This window comes from Phodopus roborovskii, unplaced genomic scaffold (assembly GCF_943737965.1).
Source record: "Phodopus roborovskii unplaced genomic scaffold, PHOROB, whole genome shotgun sequence".
Taxonomy (NCBI): domain Eukaryota; kingdom Metazoa; phylum Chordata; class Mammalia; order Rodentia; family Cricetidae; genus Phodopus; species Phodopus roborovskii.
The window spans coordinates 24,236,403-24,253,546 of NW_026126540.1; the positions used below are offsets into that span (position 1 = coordinate 24,236,403).

Here is a 17,144-nt window from a genome sequence, read left to right on the forward strand (position 1 = left end):
AGATTCTGATACAGGAGAACCACCACCTCCCCTCTGGGGCGGGGGGGGGGGGCAGCTCTATAGATGGGTACCATTCCAGCCTCAAGGTCCTACCTAGTGCTACACCCCTTGACTTTTCCCTTTTCATATTAGAATGACCCAAGCACCTGTTTAGTCTTCCTGCTGGCCTTGACGCTCCTGGCCAATCCTTGCTCACTGCGGTGGCTTCTTGGAGTGGTCTGGATTGCCTAGCACTCCGTGAGTGTCCAACTAATGTATCCTGAAAGAACCAGTGGTCAAAATAGTGAATGGATGAGGAAATAAACATATTTCCAAAATTTTAGAGATTTTCTTGATTCACACAGGACCTAGATCAGATTCAGACATGGCTATTTATGACTTCCCCTGTTTTGTAAAACTAAAACTTCAGGGACCTGTTTCTACTTTGGATCATGAAATTTGGAGTAGTCCAAATCTGTTGTCCCTGCCATGGTTTCTCAACATGACTCAAAAACAAGCTGTCTCTTACTCCCTTTGAGATGAGAGCTGTGGTTTTGTGTTGACGACCGTAATACTTGTGATAACACATCTAGATCTGAGAGGAGACCTTTCCCTGTACTGAACAGGCCATTTTTTTTTCCTAATGGGAAGGAGGGGGCTCAGTCACCACGAGTGCCTCTGTTTAGCTACTTACAAAAATTCCTACGGACTCTGAGAAACTGGGTTGCTCTGAGATATTTGCCTGCATTCTAGAATGGCCACCTACATTCAGGGTTCACAGAGACATGAGACAAGGAGAAGTGCTCTTGACACTTAGTAATGTCCATCCTCTCTGCCCTTCTCCAGAGGCCAAGTCTCTAAGCAGTCCGGGCCCCCCCCCCCAGCTGCCCCAACTACTTGCCACAATGGCTCTGCTCTGTGTGTGAACCTTTGCTGCCAGCTTCTTTAGGTTTTTCCTACCTTTCTTGTTTAGCCACAATCAAGACTTTGTCTCTTAGATGGGAATGCAGAGACTGCATGGAGTAGGGACAGTGTCAGCAGCACCGAGGGAGATGGAAAAAGACTCGCAAAGTAGAGCAAATGTCTGTGCTGAGTGAGCTCTTGGCCACTGATTAGGGACAGGAAGAGCTTCCTCCATCCTGTGGACATTATGTGGTCCTTGCAGTTTATAATTTCAATCCTCAGGCTCCACTGGCTCTGTGGACCAAGGACCCAGGCTCTGTGGACCAAGTCTAGGCTCTCTATAGGACCCAGGAAGTTTGAAATGCAGGATCAGGTGGGAGCTCATCCCTTTCACTGGCAAGTGAGCGTTTTTTACCCCACCATTCTGATGCAACTATGGTGGACTTGGGGGTAATTGTTACTTCCATCTATGTGAGGATCACAGAGACCCCCCCCCAGCACACACATTTAGGATTGTATGTCTATTGGGAGGATTGCCTGCCCTTATGTATTCAGTAAAGAGTTAGTACGCGCCTGTTCTCCATAGATTCTTACTCAGTACATCTCCCCAGACATGGAACAGTTTAGGTCCATTTTGGGAAGACTTTCCAAAGGGTATGGGGAGAGAAGAGGGAGAAGGAAATCAGGAAAGCAGGGACATGCTGACAAACTGGAAATGGGTACTGTCATCCAAGATATATAGTGAGGGAGGTAAGGCTTATGGGTTCAGAATGGACATAGGTTGCTGGCTCTTTTTTTTTCTTTTAAAATTATGACCTAATGGAGGACTCGAGCTTCAGACAAGGGTAGGACTGTTTAGCACTCAGATCCCTGGGAAGGACAAGTGTGAAGGACACAGAAACAACATACAGAGCACTGGAATGGATAAAGACTTTATTTTCTATCATTTCCCAGCTCCACAACCAAGGTAAGACATTTCCTTTCACCTTGGTTGGGCAGATGCAAAGTGGCTGTTCTCCTAATTACTTCCCAAGGCCTAAACCATGGCTGTGGTCATGCCCACGTGGGTTTTTCTCATGCATCTTCTCATGGGTGGCATGGACCATCTTTGCCATCAGGACCACAAACTCCTCAAAAGTCAGCTGCTTGTCCAGGTTTGTGTCCAGGTCCTCCATGATGTCATTTATGAGTTTGTCCTTCCTTTTCTCCTTCTGTGGGTGAAATAGAGGAGACTGTTAGGGCTGAGTGTAGTCAGGGAAGAGGACCCTGGAACACAGTGAGTGACTAGATGGCAAACACATAGGAAAACCTGGTCCTGGGGTTAGATTTAAACATAAAAACAATGTACTTAGTGTTCATGATGGAACAGAGGCTAAACACCTACTAAACACTTTCTAATTTGTTCCCTAGACATCCCTCTGCCTTGGACACTAGGACTCTGCTCTATAGAAGGTTTAGCAATTAGTAAGTATAGAAATATCCTTTGCTCATCCTTATAAGATAGAAAGGTAAATGGTTCTGGAGGCTGGGAGGAGAGGAGATGTAAATTTGGATCTGACTTGGAGGATTATGCACCCACCAACTCTTCTCAGTCTCTTAGTCACCCCCACCCCAGTCCTTTCCTTGGAGGTGACTAATTGGCAAAGCTTATTTAGGCTACTTAGTGGAGGAGGCACCCAGGAAACCATGGTATATTAAAGGGGCAAACCATTTTCTGCTGATCCCAAAGGGTGTGATAAAGTGTGGGGGAAGACTCAGATAAAGATGGGCTATAATATGGTCAGGCTCGTCACTCCCCTGGGAAGAAGTTATAAAAAAAATAAAGATTTTTCTCTGACACACATACATACTGACTCCCTCCCCTTTCAGTTTCTCACTTCCATGTTGTCCATGGTGGTCATCTCTCCTTTCTTTCACTTTATGCTATTTTCTTTAACATCTTCATAATGCATATAATGCTCTCTCACCTAAGACTGGATCATGGCCTCCATCACCACCACCATCATCATTCTCTCTCTCTCTCTCTCTCTCTCTCTCTCTCTCTCTCTCTCTCTCTCTCAATAAGGCCCATTCTTAAGGGTAATTGGTCTCAGCTTTCTTCTCCAGGAACCAACTGAACCTGCCATGCCAGCTCATTGTTTTAACATCCCACCAGTCCTTTACCAGGGATTCAGCTAAAGTGTTATCCATTCAAAGGGGAGGTCCGTTTTTATTTTTTAAAGCATTTTCAGTCACCCCACCCCACTGAACCCAGCACATACTACCCACAGAGCTCTTATGTTCCTCCTGACTTCCAGGCTATTGAATTTGCCTACGTTGTTAAAGTTGCCTGTTGCCACCATTGGGATAATGGAGTCCTGAATCATCTTTACATCCATTTGCCCACAATAGGGTACCACACATTGCAGGTGTTCAACTGAACAATTTCCTTACTCATGTCTAACTTCAAGTACCTCTAGTGACAGAACCCCACTGCCCCTGGTGGAAAGTGCTGGAGTTGTCTCCCTGACCACCACAGACTGCGCCCTTCTCCCTTACTAACCAAGCCTCACCTTCAGAAAGTTTGCCAGATCAGCTTTCACCATCTTTTTGAATTCACCCTGGCTCAGGGTGTCTGTGTGTCCTTCCTCCTTAGCATATTTGTGGAAGGTGTCGATGATGGTGCTTATGCTGCGCTCCAACAGAGATGGTGTTTGGGTGGCCATCTTCTTGTTTCTATTTGAAAACAGGGGAAGCAAAGGTTACAAATAAAAGGGTAGGATGCCGAGCTTCCCTGGCCTGGGTTCTGCCCATTGTCAGGAAGGAAAGGGATGGGAAACACAAAATACAAAGAATGGTATGGAATGTAAAATAGCAAAATATTTTTATAGTACAACACTCCTAGAAAAAGTGAAGGAAGTTGTAAAATGGACAGAATCAGCCAGGGAGGGCTTCTAGAGAAGGGCTTTGAAGAAAGTTGGCCAAGGGAAGGGATGAGAGACCTTGCAGGCAGGCTTCTCTCCAGAGAAGATGAAGCTCACTTACCAAAGCTAAAGAGCTACAGAGTGTTTGTCAGGAGCAGCGCAAGCCCAGCATTTATAGGCAGCCCCTTGCTAGACACATGGCTGTCCCTGGGAAAGATTGCTTCACAGGTGAGCGGTGTGGTAACCCTGCCAGTGAGGGAGTGTGGGAGCTGGGGTGGAGTAGGAAATACAACTCTTCTTCTTCCTTTTTTTTTTTTTTTTTTTTAAATTCCCAGCCCTAGGCTTGGAGCTTATTTGGGAGGAAGCTAGTTTATTGGCCCACTTCCTTTCCACCCAACCCCCCCCCCTTTCCAGCCACCCCCATTTTAAGCAAGACAGCCGCTTGCCACACGTCTGATACCCTTTGTTTCCTTGTTCTGACTTATAATATACAAAGGTGTCAGGGGATCCCTAATGGCCATCTCAATCTGTTTTTGTTGGCTATGTGGGCACTCTGTCCCCTGAGTTTATGGCTGAGCCTTCCCTGTGTTTCCTTGGTTCTTTTGGGAAGGGCGAAGGGTTGTAATGGAGTTCTTGAGTGGAATTAGTAATAGGAGGATCCTTAGAGGTGAGAACTCTCTCTTGCTGAATACGTGAACCAATCTGATGTCCAGAAGGGGTCCTGAACACAGTTTTTTTTTTTTTTTTTTTTTTTTTTAGCTGATGTGTGACTTAGCAGGGACTGAACTCAGATACTCCAGGTCTTGTTTAAGGGCATTTATTCCCCTTTTGCATCCAAGTGAGGGTCTGTCTTCAGTACAAGTGAGACTCCAATGGGTCTCAGCATCACTCTTTCAAATCCTGCCTCCAGCTGTCATTCCTCTAGGAACTTACATCCCAGAAGACAGCTGCTTTGAAAGTGATAATTAAGCTGTATTAACTATACAAAGCAATGAGTTCCCAGCTGTCACTCATGCCCTCTGGGAACTTACATCCTAGAAGACAGCTGTTTTAAAATGACTATTAGCCTGTATTAATTATACAAAGCAATGGGTTTCATTTTAACGTTTTCATAATACATATAATGTACTTTGATTTTAAAAAATTCCCACTATTCCCTTATCATATCCCTCCTTTCTATTCCCTTTCTCTCCTATCTTTATGATAGTCCTCTTTCATATTCTTTTCTGGGGATAGTGGTTAATCAATTCATCCTTTAGACCATGAGTCAGCGAAGTTTCTTTAGAAGCCTGTCAGGGGCAGCCGGCTGGACAGTAGCAAGGGTTCCATCTGCAGCCCCTTGCTTTGCTTTCATGTTCTGTTTCTCTTCCCTTAATTTTCACATATGAAAGAGAACATGGAATGCTTGTCTTGTGTGTCTACTTATTTAACTCGATAATCTCTAGTTCCAGCCATTTTTCTTGCAAATGGTACAATTAATTTTTCTTTATGGTTGAATAAAACTTACTTTTGTGTGCATAGCACTTTTTCTTTATCCATTCATCTACTGATGGGCACCCAGCCTTCTTGTATATCTTGTATAATGAATAGTTTTACAATGAATATAGATGTGCGGGTACATGTCTATTGTATGGCTTTGATTCCTTTGGCTCTATATCAGGAATAGCAAGGCTGAGCTATATGGTAGCTTTTCAAAGAGCCTCCATGCTGATTTCCATTGTGACTGGATTAAGTTACCTTCGCATCAAGTTTCCTTTTGTTCATATTCATTCCAGCATTTTTTTTTTTTTTTGCTTCTTTGACTCCCTTCCTTCCTTCCTTCCTTCCTTCCTTCCTTCCTTTCTTTTTTCTTTCTTTCTTCTCTCTTTCTGAAACAAGGTTTTACTCTGTAGCTTTGGCTGGCCTGGAGCTTGCTATGTGGATCTGGCTGGCCTTGAATGTACAGAGATCCACCTGCCTTTGCCTCCAGAGTTCTGAGATTAAAGGTGTGCACCCCTGTGCCTGGCTGTTGCTTGTTTTCTTGATGGGATCTACTGTGATTGGGGTGAGGTGGAATTACAAGTTTTGATTTACATTTCTGAAATGGGTAGTGGTATGAATATCTGTCATATATTTATTGGCTGATTATACTTGCTCATCTGTAAAAATGTCTGGTCGGTGCATTTGCCCAGTTTCTGACTGGATTATCCTTTTGATAGTTACTTGATCCACTCTCTTTGTGTATCCCCCGTTAGATGAATATCTGACAAATGTTTTGTTTCATTATGTAGGCTGCTATTTCACCGCCATCTCCTTTGTTGCTCAGAAGCTTATTAATTCAATGGAATCTCACTGGAATTTCCTCAGCTGTTGGAATTCTATTACCTTAAGGCATTCGATTAATGTTTGAACTGATATTTGTAAAAACGTCAAAGAGCGGGATCTAGTTTCTGTTTTTGATGTTGTTTGCTTGAGAAATGTCTCACACCACCCAGGCTGTCCTTAAACTTGTTGTGTAGCTGAGGGTGGTCTTGGACATATGATCCCTATGACTCTACATCCCAAGTTCCAGTATTACAGGCATGTGCCACTACACCAAACTTATGTGAAGCTGGGGATAGGGCTTCATGAGTGTGAGGCAAGCATTCTACCCAGTGAACCTCACCCCAGCCTGTTTTAGTCTCTACATGTACTGTCTGGTTTTCCTGGTGCCACTTGTTAAAAAACGATGTCGTTTGCCCCCAGTATTTGTGTGCTGTTACTCTGTTGAGAGTCAGTCAGAAAAATGTGGCCAGGCATGGTGCACGCCTTTAATCTCAGCACTTGGGAGACTGGGCAGGCAGATCTCTGTGAGTTCGAGGCTAGCCTGTCCTACAAAGAGAGTCAGTCAGATGGCTGAAGCTGTATGGGGACATTACTGGATCCTGTTTTTAAATTTGATATCATTTACTTTTCACTAGTATATTATTAGGTTTTCTTTTCAGTTGTAATTTGACTTTATTAATCCTCCCCTTCCTTTTCCCTACTACCCTTGTCCTCCTGGTACTATCCTCAGTAGCTTTCTGTCCACTTTCATGTCACATGTGTTCTATAGCCTCTCTCCAGTTCCTCAACACCTCCTTTCCCCTTTCATGGTCCTTTTTCCAGCTTCCAGACTTATACCGTCATTCACACCCTCATCTCTATATTTATATGTATAACCTCTATGTGTAGGAACATTAAAAGCTAGAATCTCTAGTGTGTGTGTGTGTGTGTGTGTGTGTGTGTGTGTGTGTGTATAATATTTTCATTGTGGGCCAAAAATCTAGTCTGTTTCCACTTTCTTGCTACTGTGACTGAAGCAAGACACATGGTTGTGTAGGTATCTATATGTAGGATATGGACTTCCTTGGGTGTATGCCTAGGAGTGGTCTATCTGGGTCTATTCTTTAACTTTTAAAAGACCTACAGGATGATTTCCATAATGACTGAACCAGTTTACAGTCCCACCAAAAGTGACTGTATACTATCCTTGTCGTTATAGCTGTAGCATAAGTTGAGGTCGGTATCAAGACGTCTTCAGTAGTGTTCTTTAGGCTCAGGATTGCTTTGGCTGTCTGTGGTCTTTGTGTTCTCTTTTCTAGTAGTGAAAGAATGTCATTGGGCTTTTGGTGGTAATTGCATTGAATTTGTAAATCTCTTTTGGTAATATGACCATATTCACAATTTAATTGTACCAATCCAGGAACACTGAATTTCTTTCTGTTATTTAGCAGCTTCTGCTTCTTTTCTTCTTTACTTCCCTTTCTCCCCTTCAATGTAGAGAGCTTTCACCCTTTTAGTTAGGTTTACTCCTAGGTTTCTTCCTTTCTATGAGGTATAGTGAGGTTGATAGTTTTGCCAATTTCATTATCAGAAAATTGATGATTGGTACGTACAAAGAAGCTACTGATTTTTATATGATGATTTTGTACATTGCAGACCTTGTAACGTCACTGAAAGTGTTTATCAGATCTAAAAGTTTCCTGGTGGAGGACTGTGAGAGTATGTGTGTGTACATATGTGTATGTATGCTTGTGTGTGTGTGCTTGTGCATGTGTATATGTGCACCTGTGTGTGTACATGTGTGTGCACATGAATGAGTGTGTGTGTGTGTGTGTGTGTGTGCACACTTGTATGTGTGTTTATAGTTTCCCACATTATGCTTTGAGACAGGGTCTTTCTTGGATTCAGGTAGGCTGGGCAGATAGATAACCCAAGGGCCCTGAGGACTGTCTCTGTCTTCCCAGTCCTGATATTGCAGACATGTGTGGATACACATGGATCTTTGTGTGATGTTAAGGATCTACACTCAGGTTCTCATGCTCTCATGGCTAACAGCTAAGCCATCTTCCCAGCCCCATGGATGTTCTGTTCTGCTTTATGATGTCATCTGTGTTAGTACCATGGTGTTTTTATAGCTACTGTGGCTCTGTAGGGTATTTTGAACTTAGGTATTGTGATTTCTTCAGCATCATTCATTTTGCTTAGGTCTTCCGTGTGTCTTGGGAAGAAGGATAGGAGAGCTGGTAGGATTGGTTTGGTTCTTTGGGGTCTTTTGTGCTTCCATATGAATTTTAGGATTGATGACAGCTGTTTTTCTATAGCTTCCCTGTGGGCAGCATGGGTTGGCCTTGAATAAATGATTCCCATTGTCCACAGAAGCCAAGATGGCATGGCCCAGGGCACAAGCTATCTATACACAGACCCCACCTTTCTCTAGGCTCCTTTTCACTGTGGACTCAGAAGACCCACCTCTCACTCCTCACCTCAGGAGTGCCCTTCCTCAACCCTCAGTGTGGAATCCTATCATTTTCACCCTTCTGTTCAAATGCTGTTCTAGTCTTCCCATTGGGAGACAATCTCCTCCTTTGGAATCTTTCCATACAGCACTCTGGCTTTTAGCATGTGCTTTCTTGGAGTAAAGTTATATGAATATTTGAATCTGTCTAATAATTGGTTATAGATTCTCAAGGAGAGGTTCTTGTTCATATCTCCTCTCATGCATATAGCTTGGGTGTGACACACAGGAAACCCTTGCATTGCTGAATCATCCTGTTTCCTTATTGGCAACCCTCACCCCCTCAGAACACAAGGAGGAACTATTGGCTTTGGGTGGTTCCTTGGCACCCAAGGTTTGTCCTGGACTGTACCTGTCATCAGGAAAAGCACCCCCTCCCCATCTTTACTAGCTCTTTTCTCCAGTCATCTTAGAGGCTTTCCTCATTGTCTTTAACCCCTATATGTGCTAATCCTTGTCCTGAGACCTCTCCTGCCTTTCATGGCTTATATAGCTCATGTGGTTGTGGTTAAGAGTTCAGGGTTTCTACCTGAAAGGTTTTTATTAATATCCTCATTTGCTATGAATCTGTTTAGGTTATTGACTCTTCTTGTTTTAATTTTGGTGATTTGTCTGAACCTAGAAACTCATCCATTTGTTTTATATTTTCCAGATTAATGGAATTTCTTTGGTTTCTGTTGTAATGTTTCCCTACTCATTTCTGTATCTGTCGGTTTGGATCCTCGCTTTCCATCTCTTGGTTAGTTGGGCCAAAGATTTGTCAGTCTTGTTTGTCTTCTCCAGGAACCAGCTCTTTGGTTCATTGACTCTCCTTTTGCTGCCAATGCTGTTTTATTGCACTGTGGTCAGATAGGATACAAGGAGAGATTTTAATCTTTTTGAATTGGTAAGGACTTGTTTTGAGTTCTAGAATGTGGTTCAAGAGCTTCCTTGTGTTGCTGAGTGGAATGTGTATCTGGCGTTGGGTGGAATATTCTGTAGATTTCTGTTAAGTCAATTTGATATAAGGTGCCAACTAAATTCTGATGTTTCTCTGTTAATTTTCCCCCAGACTGGTCTATTAAAGAAAGTGGGATACTGAAATAACCTACTATTATTGGATCGATGTTAATATGTGTCTATAAATTCAGTAGAAAATTTTACAAAATTGGGTGCGCAGAGTTTGGTACATGTATATTTAGAATATTTATGTCTTCCTGGTTAAGTGATCCCTTGATTAGAATGAAGTGTCCCTTTATCTCTTATGATTAGTTTTAGTTTGAGGTCTATTTGGTCAGATAGTAGGACAGCGATGCCTACTTGCTTTCTGTTCCCAATTGATTTGGTCCCATTTGACTGGAGTACTTTGCAGATCATTGTCCTGTAATCTCTAGGCTCTATCCACACCAAGTGTTTTCTAACTAGTCACTCGAAGGCCACCTCCAGCCCTGCTGCACGTTGGGCTGCTCCTGCCTCCATGTGGAGAACTCTTCAGTCACTTGACTTCGAACTCACCCTGAAACTTTCCCAGGTCTTCACACTCACCTCATTTTTACCAGGACATCCCTTCTCAGAATCTGTTTGCTGGGAAACTTGACCTCCCAAGCTGACAAAGGTGCTATCCCTTTTCTTGTCCCTGACCATCGTTTTCCAGTCTTCCTACCTCCCCTGGGTGTTGAATGAGCTATTGTCCTAATTTCCCTTCTGACTAAACTTCTAGCTCCCATCTCAAGACTCGGAAGTGTCCTATCTCGGCACCCTTCTGCTGGCTGACTCCACTTTACAGGAATCTCCTTGAAGTCTACAACCCTTTGTAGAAAATAATAGGCTTTCCCAAAGCAACACACTGCAGGCAGCATTGTAATTATTGGCCTTTTGGTCTGTCTCCCTCACTGCTCTATTAATCTGCTAGATAAGTTTTGTGTAAGAGAGACTGATGAACGTTTGTTTGCTAAATGCAACGAAGAAGGTTATGTTTAGAAGGTTATTTTTCTGTAATTAAGAAGTTGTGCAACACAGGAGACAGCAGGGAAGATGACAAGGAAGTGGAGAGGAGTCATGGAGAAATTGGACTGTGGGGAAGATCCTTGCTGCTTGGGTAGAAGAGTATCATCAGGACTATCAAAGTGCATTTGCTGCCCCCTCATGGCCCATCTGGGGCATGACAGCTTAGGTACTCTTTTGGACTCTTAATTTTTTTTTTTTTTCAGCCGTAATTCACTTTATTTGTCTTATATAAATCCCCTTATGTGGTAGCCACAGCTGGAGTCTGTGTCATCTGAACGGAGACTCTATTGTGGGTTTTCACAAGATGCTCAATGAATTCCTGATATGGAGACTTGGTGGACACAGTTTCTTGCCAGAGGTCGGGGGGTTAAGCAGCTGTTAGTCTTGGAGTGGCCTGGGATGGCAGTGTAGCTACTGGATGATGTGGAACGTCATTAATACCTGTCATCAGCAGTATCTTCTTGGGCACAGGAGCAGAGATGATGCCAGTGCCTCTGGGGGCTGGGATGAGACATATTAACACAAGTCACAGCCACCTGTCACCTTTCATGGAACACTGTGGGGCTTTCAACTCTTGTTCCCTCAGTATCTTCTCCACACAGGGACAATGGAAAGCTTGGCCAAGATGATGGCCCCTCGAATGTCAGTGGCTACTTCCTTTGAGCACTTAACACCAAGACCAACATGACCATTGCAGTCCCCACTAGCGACAAAAGCCTTGAGCCCGGTCCGCTGGCCAGCCCAAGTCTTCTGCACTGGCATGACCTTTAGAACCTCATCCTTTAGGGATGTGCGCAGGAAAAAGACAATAATCTTGGGTTCCTTAATGCATGTGGAGAACAGGGACTCTTCCAGGGTCTCGATTTTCTTGTCCTTGAATGACAGCTTGGTAACAGGGATCCACTCCTTGTCTTTGGCTTTACCTCCATGTGCCAAGTCCTCAAGCAGGACCACGTCCCCAAGACGTCCATCAACTCCTCCATGGAAGCCATGGGGCATCCTATTGGTCATTTGGTGAGAAGACAAGGAGGAAGAGGAGGAGGAGGAGGAGAAGAAAGCTCTGGTTTTGCAAATTTAAGGTAGGAGAGGTTGTTTTAGGATAATTCTTTTCAATGTTTAATATTCTATTTAATATTAATATGTACAAATTTGATTTGTGTCCCTCAAATCCACCCTCATTCCAGTTACTTCTCCGTTCTCTCTCCCAACTTCATTGTTCTTTTTGTTGTTTTTTTTTTTAATACCCTTTGCGGATTCAGATTAAGCATTAAAAAAATTCTTCTCGCATACATTACATCTGGGCCTCAGTTTCCCCTCCCTCCATTCCTCCCAGTCCCCCCCTATCTGATTCTCTACTGTTTCCCTTCAGAAAAGAGCAAGTCTTCCAAGGATATTAACCAAACACAGCATAACAAGTTACAATAAGACTAGGCACAAATCTTCATACCAAGGCTGGATGAGGCAAGCCAGTAGGAAGGAAAAGGGTCCCAAGAACAGGCAAAAGAGTCAGAAATACCCCCACTTCTACTGTCAAGAGCCCCACAGAAACACTAAACTAAACAACCATAACATATTTGCAGAGGACCTAGTGCAGACCCACGTGGGCTCTGTGACTGCTGCTTCAGTCTCTGAGCCCTAGGAGCCCTGCTTAGTTGATGCTGTGGGCTCCTCTGCCTCCTACACGCCTTCCTCCCTCTTCTGCCGGGTTCCCCAGGCTCTGACTAATGTTTGACTGTGGGTCTTTGCACCAGTTTCTGGATGAAGCTTCTCTGATAATGACTGGGCTAGGTACCACCCTAAAAGCATAACAGAATATTAGTAGGAATCAATTAATTGCCGTTTTTTGGTTTTGTTTTGTGTGTTTTTTTGCCATTCCTGTTTGGTTCTATCCTAGGTCTCTGGGCTTTCCAAGCTCTGGTTCCTGGTCATTCAGGCAGTGTCAGGACTGCTCAGGTGCAGGCCACACCAGCCCACCTCCACTGCTGTGTCCTCACCCCGAACTCACTGGACATCCCCTGCCCAAGTGCAGGCCACACCTGCCAGAAGGACAGGTATGAAAACTCAGGCATTTTTGTTGTTGTTGTTGGTGGAGGTGGTGGTGGTGGTGGTGGTGGTGTGTGTGTGTGTGTGTGTGTGTGTGTGTGTGTGTGTGTGTGTGTGCGCGCGCGCGCATGCACACATTGCAGTTTTCACCTTCGGACTTGTTGGGGCAGTATGTATCCTTTGGTTTTTATGTGGCTGTGCTGCATATCCCTGGCTAGGTGGGCAGTGAGATATCTTTGTCTCCTATCTCACAGTTGGAGTGCTACTAGTACAGAAGTGTGCCACTATATTCAGCTTTTTAACCTGAGTTCTCGAGGTATCAGGCTGACAGAACTAGTACTTTTATCTGCCGAGCCATTTCCCCAGTCCCTGTCTTCAGATTTTAAAACATTTAGTTTTTAGGATTCTTTTGTGTTTATGAGAATTATGGGGTATCCCAAATAGCTTTTATGGGTTATATTTCTAAATACTTACTGAATTAGAATTTGAAAAACAACCAACTTGTTTGAAGTAGCATTAAGAACCCACTAACACTGACCAGGCAGTGGTGGTGCACAATTTTAATCCCCACACCTAGGAGGCAGAGTTTAAGGCCAGAGGTAGTTCTAGGTTAGCAAGGCTAAACAAAGAAACTCTGTCTAAAAAAGAAAAACAAAAAACACCTCATTAATACTAACCTGTTAAAAAGGAAGTAACTGTTCATTTTACAAAGCTATCTCAGTTATGTCTTTAAAACAATGTTCACAAACCTCTTAACTATATGACTCAGAGGAAGAAAGTTACAGTTTTTTTTTTTATTTCTACATTCAACGTATTGCTATATTATATTCTGCTTGGGTTGAAGGTGGGAAGAAAAACTCATCTTCTCATATAAGCAGTTGGAAGGTAGAGGAACACACCAGTAACTTTAAATATAGTTATAGATATTATTCTTTATAGGTATTATACTATACCATAACTACCAAGTAGTAAGTTCTTAGATTTAAAACCATATGAATGTACATAGTTTCATTACAATCGAGTACTCTCAATTATTCTAAAACTCAAATGAGTCTTTTATTTAGTAGCGATTTTGTAATATATTAGTCAGTTGGAAAATATTTGTTTATTGACTCATGTATGTGTTCTAAATGATGACATGTTTTGTTGCCCAATCTATGGCATGTTTATATGTGTGTGTTTACATATGTGTGGATGTGTTTATGTGTTGTGCATATAAAACATTTGTAACACCACCACTGATCTCATCACTAAATGTACCTGTTGGGAAAATGTCAGATCATGCTACAAACAGAAACTCCCCCAAATGCTAGGTTATGCTTGAGAGAATCAATTTCACTATCCCGACAAATTTTATATTGTTTTCCTTGAAATTAAAAGCTCATGTTGTTCATTTTCAAGAAATGTATGTCATGAAGTCAAACAGGAGGATTATGCAATTTGCCAGTTTTCTGTCCTTTCGAGAAGAAAACAGTTGAATGAAAAATGTGGCTGGTTCAGCTCATAAATTGACCAAGGTGTTTTCTTTCAAGAACCAGGATTGAAAGTTAAGAAAACAAGTAATTGTCTTTGTTCCATCAAAAACATTCTTAGGGTAAAGAGTTTGAAGGCAATCCTGTGCAGACCCATGACCAGCAGGTACCCCTGCCTCCTACCTGCCTCCCCAGAGCTGGGTCTACTTCATACTGCCTTGTATTTTCAGGGCCAGTAGTAACCGGGGAAGGTGAGGAACTGGGTCTTACTGGTTTGCAGGGGTCTTCCTGCTGAGTGGGGCCCAGGTTTGACTTTATGAACCCCCAAATGGACTTGGAGGCCCAGGTTTCCTTGAGGTGATCTGTGAGAACCATTACCTTGGGCTGTCTTACCTGAATCATGACTGGCATCTGCCTGCTCGCTTTCCTTTCCTGGACTTCCTTTCACATCTTTTAAAGCTTGCTCTGCTGTCCTAAGACTGGGCAAGAGATAGGCTCGGAAGCTTTGTCATGAAATTATGATTACAATGTGTGATGACCTCTGTGAAAGACAGGCAAGGTCTTGGAGGCAACACTAGGGTTGAGTAGACCTCTGGGAAGAAGTCACGATGAGGCAGAGTTTCTTCTTCGGTGATGAAAGAGGTAGGAGAACACCAGAAGGGTCCTGTGGTGGTGGGAGAGGACAGATTCATGGAGGCATGGGAGAGATGAGGATTAGGGGAGTTGATGGGACTCTGTAAACCCACAGGGTCAATCCTGACCACATGTTCCTCCATCTTGATGCTCTCATAGATATTTGTGGATATCTAGAAGGGTGAGATCATTTCCTGACTATAAGGCATCCATTGCTTAGTTTCTTCTTGAGCTTTCTATCTCCTGGTTTTCTGCCAAGAGAAACCCCTTCACTCCTCCCAGTGCTCTTGAATGCACGTTGTCAGGCCTTAATTTTTAAGGGTTTTATTGCTGATTAGGATGCACATTCTGAGCTACTGTAAAACAGTGTTTCCAGCATTACAGATCCACCATATTGGAATTCTTGAGCTACATTGCCTTAGTTTCAGGCTCTGACCTATTCACCCTGGCCCTGGCTGAGCTCAGTACTCTACTCACTGAATGGCTCAATCCTGGGCCTGAGTGCATGCCTATGGAAGGGCAGTGAAGTGAACCTGGCACATAAGCAAGGGGCCCCTTTGTTACCAGGGAAGTAGAGGTCCCTCTTGTGACTTTCAGCCTCATTAAAAATGTAATTCTAGCCGGATGGTGGTGCCTTTGATCCCAGCACTCGGGAGGCAGAGACAGATCTTTGTGAGTTTGAGGCCAGCTTGCTCTACAGAGAGAGTTACAGGACAGGCTCCAAAGCTATGTAGACACCCCATCTCAAAAAAACCAACCAACCAACCAACCAACCAACCAACCAAAAAAACAAACAAACAAACAAAAAAACCCCATAATTCTAGTATGGACTCAACAGGGCAAGCAGTGGCAATTTTATACAGAGTTTAAAAGAAAAAATCCAGGACAGACAAGCTATAAATATTGGCAGCTGCTCAGAGGAGGAAGATCAAGCAGAGAAAAGAAAAATCCATGAGCTAAGTTAATATGGAGCTAAGCAACATGGTGGACAAGCAGCCGCATGGTAGAGACGGGAACATTAGGGAAAGAGTACAAAGGCCCAAAATACTGTAGAAAGCATAATTAGGCTTCAACCAACATCCTAATAAAAGAGACAATAAAGAAGAGAAAGGAAAAGCTGTGCTTCTCTGAGTCAAGAAGGCAAAATTAACAGCCTGATGGCAGCTTGTATGGAATTGCACTAGGGGGCAGATCATCTGGGAAGGACAGGGTGCTATCTCACTAAGGGCATAATGGTCCCTGCTGTCTCCTTAGCATAGCTTAAGGTGAACCCGCTTTTGTGAGGGGTGATTGATCTGCCCGACTGGATTGACTCTTAAGTGTAGGATACAATGGCATGTCTCCACTTTGAACACTATTCTTTTCTTCTAGGAGGCAACAGCTTTTCCTTGGTGGGCCTTCAGTGCTACTGTGACACTTTCCAGGAAGTTTTTCATAGGACAATCTTTCTGCATAAGGCCATTTCCTGAAGGGTCTTTGAAGACTGGCCTGCCTGCTGGGAGTTGAGAGGCTGTGTATCCCCTGTGAAGATGCCAAAGTCTCACTGTCATGTGGAACTTCCTCTGTGAGGATCCACGGCTCTGAATGACCAGGCTTCAGACCTTGAAACCTGCTCAGAGATGACTTAATGAGGCCCCGGGCCAGAAGTGGGTGAGGACTGTCATAGTGATTTGATGGTGGGTGTAGCGGGAGGGCAGGTGATGCATACACAGGCACAGGGTCAGAATTAGGCACAGTGGACTTCCTCCTGGAAAGGTGGCTTTTTATTTCTCTTTCCTCCCATCCTGCCTCTGTTGGTGACCTTGGTAGGAAGGTGTCTGGAGACTTTAATCGATAGCCTTCAGAACTGTGGAGCAGATTGCTACTGGCAAGGAGTTCATTGATGTCAGAAACAGCTTCTATGCAAGCAGGCCCCAGTTGGTTGGGCCTATGGAAGGCTGAGATGAAGAAAGAGGTCAAGGAGGATGTGGCAATTGGGCCCTTTCCCAGGGAGGAGGAAGCTGGGATTATTCACAGGGCGGTTCTCTGTAGTCTCAACCCATCTGGTCTCACCTGAGTTTCTTTTGGAGCTCTGAACTGAGTTGACTCAGTCTCTGGCCTCTGGCCTCCATCTTTTTTGGGGGTCCCTCGCTTCCTGTTTTGAGGAAGCAAGAGCCCGAGTGCTCCATTCTTAGGGACTGGGTGCTCTCTAGAGCCAGGGAAAGCAGGAAGAGACACCTGCTAGAGGAGGTACAAGACCTGGGAACCACGGCTGGAGGAGGGAACCACGCGACAACGTGTGGTGAGCTGGCTGTACTCTGATCTGCTGGGCTGGAATAGCACAGGGTGCCCAGGTAATTCTACTTTGCGCAGTGTGAGAACATGGTGGTGTGTAGATAGTATGTGTACCCTCTCTCCCTCGCCTCCCCTTCTTGTGTGTGTGCTTGT

The 17,144-nt window shown here is 43.9% G+C and overlaps 1 protein-coding gene and 1 pseudogene across 1 annotated transcript; both read right to left on the minus strand.

Moving 5' to 3' along the window:
• Positions 1-1,798: 1,798 nt before the first annotated feature.
• Positions 1,799-3,627, minus strand: S100a9 (S100 calcium binding protein A9). The gene is made up of 2 exons (XM_051199153.1): positions 3,435-3,627; positions 1,799-2,093 (listed from the first exon to the last, which is right to left on the minus strand). The coding sequence occupies exons 1-2, from the start codon at positions 3,585-3,587 to the stop codon at positions 1,905-1,907; spliced, it is 342 nt and encodes a 113-aa protein (XP_051055110.1). The 5' UTR covers positions 3,588-3,627; the 3' UTR covers positions 1,799-1,904.
• Positions 3,628-10,807: 7,180 nt separating this feature from the next.
• LOC127232930 (40S ribosomal protein S2-like) lies at positions 10,808-11,568 on the minus strand (annotated as a pseudogene).
• Positions 11,569-17,144: the final 5,576 nt, after the last annotated feature.